At 42.6% G+C, this 4,981-nt stretch overlaps 1 protein-coding gene across 3 annotated transcripts in view; it reads right to left on the reverse strand.

Moving 5' to 3' along the window:
• Positions 1 to 570: 570 nt before the first annotated feature.
• Positions 571 to 4,981, reverse strand: part of Appl2 (adaptor protein, phosphotyrosine interacting with PH domain and leucine zipper 2) — a 45,785-nt gene continuing 41,374 nt past the window's right edge. For 2 of the 3 annotated variants that reach the window (XM_028776964.1, XM_028776966.1), the window contains 4 exons: positions 3,666 to 3,702; positions 3,296 to 3,436; positions 2,422 to 2,469; positions 571 to 1,583 (listed from right to left, as the gene is read on the reverse strand). In XM_028776964.1, coding sequence (XP_028632797.1) covers positions 1,449 to 1,583; positions 2,422 to 2,469; positions 3,296 to 3,436; positions 3,666 to 3,702 — 361 coding nt within the window. In that variant the 3' untranslated portion in view covers positions 571 to 1,448. The remainder of the gene's footprint in view (positions 1,584 to 2,421; positions 2,470 to 3,295; positions 3,437 to 3,665; positions 3,703 to 4,981) is intronic. The other variant, XM_028776965.1, reaches the window with a different exon arrangement.

Consider the following 4,981-nt stretch of genomic DNA (forward strand, 5'->3'; position numbering starts at 1 on the left):
TTCGTCACTTAGACCCCTCACTGAAAAGTTGTAAGCAAGAAAAGTTTAGACACTTATCAAAGGGGTGGGTCCTTCTAACAGATCCCATGTGGTTATCCTAGTTTTGGGTGGTAAAAGGATTTTTTTGGTTGTGTCTTGTTTTGTGACATGCATGTGTAAGTGTTCATGTGTGGGCACATTGGTTTCCAGAGGTTGATATTGGGTGTCTTCCTCTGTTAATAACTAAAATGGACCTAGTTGATTACTGGACTTAGACTAGATGGCTAGCAGGCTCATCTAAGGTCCTTTGACTTACGAAGCAAGCACATTCCCCACAGAGCCAGCTCTCCAGCCTCATGTTTTTCAAGACAAGATTTTGTTGTTTAGCCCACGCTGCCCTTGAACTCATCCTTCAGCCGAGTGTTGAAAATGTAGCTGTGTCACTGTCACTGATACAGTCCCAATGACACCTGTACCTCCAGCAGTCAGTTAGTTAGAATAGAAGCAAGACAGCAAGGCCAGCCTGGGCCACATACCAAGACTTTAGTTTTCTTCTACAGGTGGTCTATAAACTAACCACAGTAAGCAAAGAAAGAGATAAAATAGTTTTTATTGCTAAATCATTACAAAGACAGGTTGTTGAAGGTGTTTACAATTAATTTATGCTGCATGATTTCAAGACCTTTATCTCTATTTCATAATTAGGAGATTGGTCTGGGACTCCAGGAACCAGAAATATCAAGGTAGAAACCAGAACTTCACACACAGCCCCACAGCCAGCTGAGCTTCAAGTGAGTTTTAAAATTAATTGGTCCCTTTGAGGAAGGTCTGGCTCAGAAGAAACAGGAACTAGGAGAGCTGTCCCTTGCTCACAGTGAGCAGCCACATCTAAGAGGGGCTGAAGCTTTTGAATGAAAGCTGGTTCAGAAAGGTTCTGTTGTGAAGACCTGCTGTCCTTGCTAGTGTTTGAGACCAAATTGCATAGCAATGCCATGAGGTCCAGGCGTGAGACCAGTGGGTTATAAATATATAATTTTCAGAATGACAGGCACTTAAAAACTAAGTAAAATACAAAAATAGATCATATTAATAGGAACTATTTAGTATTTAACAAATTGTAAATCCAGGGTTTTGCCATTTATAAAGGGATCCTAGGAACTGAAGTGATGCTATCCAAATAAAGTGAACAATGCATTTTTATAGCTCTCGTTCTGGGTACCCAACAGTCTGAAGTAAAGACTTACCACCAAGCACCTAAAATAGCATTTGTAGATGGGTAGGCACGCTCTCACCCATTTCTTACTGTCTCCCTCCCAAGTTTCTGAGCCAGGGCATCCAAGGGTACACTCCACACATGATTGTCGGTGTTCTGAATTCAGGTCAGTGTGCCTGTACGTCAGAGAAGTTGAAAACCCCTTAAGGAGGTGGCTCTCCTTCCCACGTGCTCTGACCCCCGATGCCTAAGTGAGTTATGCTTCAGATTCTGCGCCTCTGTTTTCACTTGGACTTCCGCCAGTATCATCTGCTTGATCGGTTAACAGTACATACTTTCCATCATTGGTTAGTGGTACAGACAGCATTAATCGAGCCAGTGCTTCTGGATCCTGAAGTTAAGAGAGTTTAAGAGAGAGAAGAGAAAGAAAAAGCTTAAGATGCACTTGAACGCCCGTGGCGTGGCTTTCATTGTTGTGTGCTGTAGCCCCATCTTCTTAACTCTAGTCTGTGGGCTGTCATCTCAAGACTCAGGATTATGTCTAGATTCCAAGGGGCTTTCCTCTGGCAAACTTATAACCTCCAGAGTCCACATGGCAGCACAAAGCTTCACAAAACTTGCTTTGTCTATCTTTCAAGCCACTTGGAGCTGGCAGAAGCTGTGTAGGAGCCCACTCTGTACTGTCCTCGTCCTGTTCATGGCTCCTCTTGCACAGCAGACTGTGACAAGCAGGTGCGCACTTCTGACCTAGACCCTTGCCTCTATCTGTTCTGCAGCACTTCCTGTTCTCCCAGGACTGAAGCTTAAATCACCTAAAAGCTTTTTAGATGAATGGAAGACTGTAATCTCTTGAGTAGCGTGGAGGTCTTGGTCTCTGCTCATGTCTAGTAAGCCCCTGGCTGGTGGCTGTCAGGGCTGCTGCCTGTTGCCAGCCTCTGGGAGCTGGGTGCTAGCGCAGATGAATTAAGTATTGTGTCTTAGTTTGAAGAGAAGAACTCTAGCCAGTTTGAATGCAAGCGAGAAGATTAGTACAGTGAAGCAGTGCTGTTTAGTTAAGAGGAAGATGTTACCAGACAGTCACCTGAGCTGAAGAAATCCCACGCTTGAGCACAGCCTGGATAGCATGGGGTTTTGTTTTCTTTGTTCATGGGTGTTTTTCCCCCCTTTTCTGAATATTACTGTGTCTACAAATGTCTTGGTTAGTGAACCAGTCCTAGAATGCATCTTACCTTTTGAACCTCAATAATTTCTTTCCCCAAATTAATAGCATAACATATCTGTAAAAAACAACAAAAATGATGTTTGGCAAAGGTAGAAAGAGGTAAACATAGAAAACAGTATGTTCCAAGGAGCACAGTGACCTCTGTCTGCTCACACCCAGATAGGAAGACAGGGTCTGCTGCAGGAGCCTTGTTCAGTGCCACTATTACGGCAACAGAAATAATCCCAGGTAAGTGGGAGACCCAAATTGTCTGATGTTGGCAATTCTTAGCAGGACACTTTCCCCTGGATGTTCATATACACAGTGGTAAAACAAATACTGAATGACAGGACTGGTTTTGATGAATTCTAAGTACCAGGTAAGTTCAGTGTTTTTCATACAAAGGAAGACTCTTGATGCTTGGATTTCTCTAAGACTATCTTTCTATTTTTCTTTTTTTGCTTTAATTTCTTTAAAACTGGTTCTCAACCTGTGGGTCACAACCCCTTTGGGAGTTAACTAACCCTTTCACAGGGTCATCTAAGACCATCAGAAAACCTATTTACATTAAAATTCATAACAGTAGCAAAATTATAGTGATGAAGTAGCAATGAAAGTACTTTCATGGCTGAAAGTCACCATAGCAGTAGAAACTGAATTAAAGGGCTGCATTATTAGGAAGGTTGAGAACCACTGCCTTAAAATTAAAGTTCTTTTTAACATTTCATGATACCAAGCAATTATATCTGTTATTGGGGTTGTTACCTTTCAGTGGGGCCTTCTTAGAAGGTATTACTGTCTGAATGTCTGGACAGAGGCATGAATAATTAACTGGGTATTTGCTTGGATAGTGAAAACCTCAAACCCATTAGAATAGTCTTATTGAGGTGCAGACAAAATACCTTTTCGCCTTCTGAGTTGCTTTCAAAAATGTATGTGCTCAGAGACTCTTCTCCTGTGGAATCCGGCACCCGGACGACAAAGCCAACTAGTCTTTTGTTCTCTTGATGAGCAGCAAACTGTGTGACACTTGTAAGCTCAAACTTTTGGGGGAAGAATGTGGAGAGAAGACAGGAAGGGGGACAGAATGAATAATCGCAAAACTGGAATTTAAAAACCAACAAAATTACTTTCTATAGCAAACTTGAAGATGTACTATGGGGGATGGGATGGTCATGGAACTTGGCAAGTTATCTTGTGCCTAGGTTGGTCTCCAGGGGCAGAGGAGAACTGAGGTATAATTATAAGCATTAAGATGTAGCAGGTACTTACACAGCCCCTTGACACTTGAGTCTGAGGATCTATCAACCTGAAATTGTAAGAGACTCATTACCATACACATGTTCATAGAAGTTAAATCCCACAAATGTCCCATGTATGAAGAGTAAAGCCTGCTTGAGGGAAAGTCCTATGTGACCCTGTGCTATGGTTTCTGCCCAAAGTACCTGGCGTGGAAGATTGCACAGCAGATAGAAGAGTACATCCTACTGTGGTCTCTGTAGTTCTGACATATGACATATGGACCATGCTTCGTGTGACCTTCTTCCATATGGGTACTCATTAGCAGCTTTGGTTAAGTGCTGAACAACTTACCCTACGCATGGTACTCTGAGGAAAGGAGGAGTGCTGACAACGGGAGGCTTGACTAAACTGTGCACGTGTGGTCGTGCCGCTAAGGAAGGCCATTGCAGGAGGAGGGGTGGCTCAGTGGGGTAACAGTAACAGCCAAGTGTGGGAGCAGGGGCCTGCCCCAGCCTCCAGCGGGGCTGGAGACAGGATGGTCCTGGGAGTGTGCTTCCAGCTCAGTGAGACTGAAGGACTAAGATGGTGAGCAACAGGAGCAGACACCTGATGTCTTTCTCTGGCCTCCACATGCACCCAGAGGGCACATAACACATCCAAAATAATGAAGACATCTTTAATGCCTTCTTGAAAAGTGTTTCAAGTTTTGTCTGATAATGCTGATGTTTTTGGCACAGCATTACTGTATAGCTTGCTACTATTGTAAACAGATATAGTTCTGTTATATTTCAAAGTAACATATGATGTCACACTTGGGGATTGATGCAAATTTTACAGGTGAAAGCAAAATACAGTTTGTAAGATATGTCTAGAATAAGCAAATATGCAGAGACAATTTTAGATTTTAAGCATGTGTCAATTTCTACAGAAACCTTTTAAAGACAGGGTTTTAATTGTAAATCTTAATTCTCAGGAATAAGGTACCTAACAAGTTTTTTTTTTTGGTTTTTTTTTTTTTTTTTGGTTTTTTTGTTTGTTTTTGTTTTTTTGGTTTTTTTGAGACAGGGTTTCTCTGTATAGCCAGGGCTGTCCTGGAACTCACTCTGTAGACCAGGCTAGCCTCGAACTCAGAAATCCGCCTGCCTCTGCCTCCCAAGTGCTGGGATTAAAGGTGTGCGCCACCACCGCCTGGCTAACAAGTTGTTTTTTGTTTTTTGGGTTTTTTTTTTTTTTTGAGATTTAAATAATGAAGTAGACTGGCAAGATGGCTAAGGGAGCTTACTTCCTGCCTGATGAGTTTGATCCCTGGAACTGACTCACCAAAGTTGGCCTCTGGCCTCCCACAC

This window comes from Grammomys surdaster, unplaced genomic scaffold (assembly GCF_004785775.1).
Source record: "Grammomys surdaster isolate TR1022 unplaced genomic scaffold, NIH_TR_1.0 275, whole genome shotgun sequence".
Classification (NCBI taxonomy): Eukaryota; Metazoa; Chordata; class Mammalia; order Rodentia; family Muridae; genus Grammomys; species Grammomys surdaster.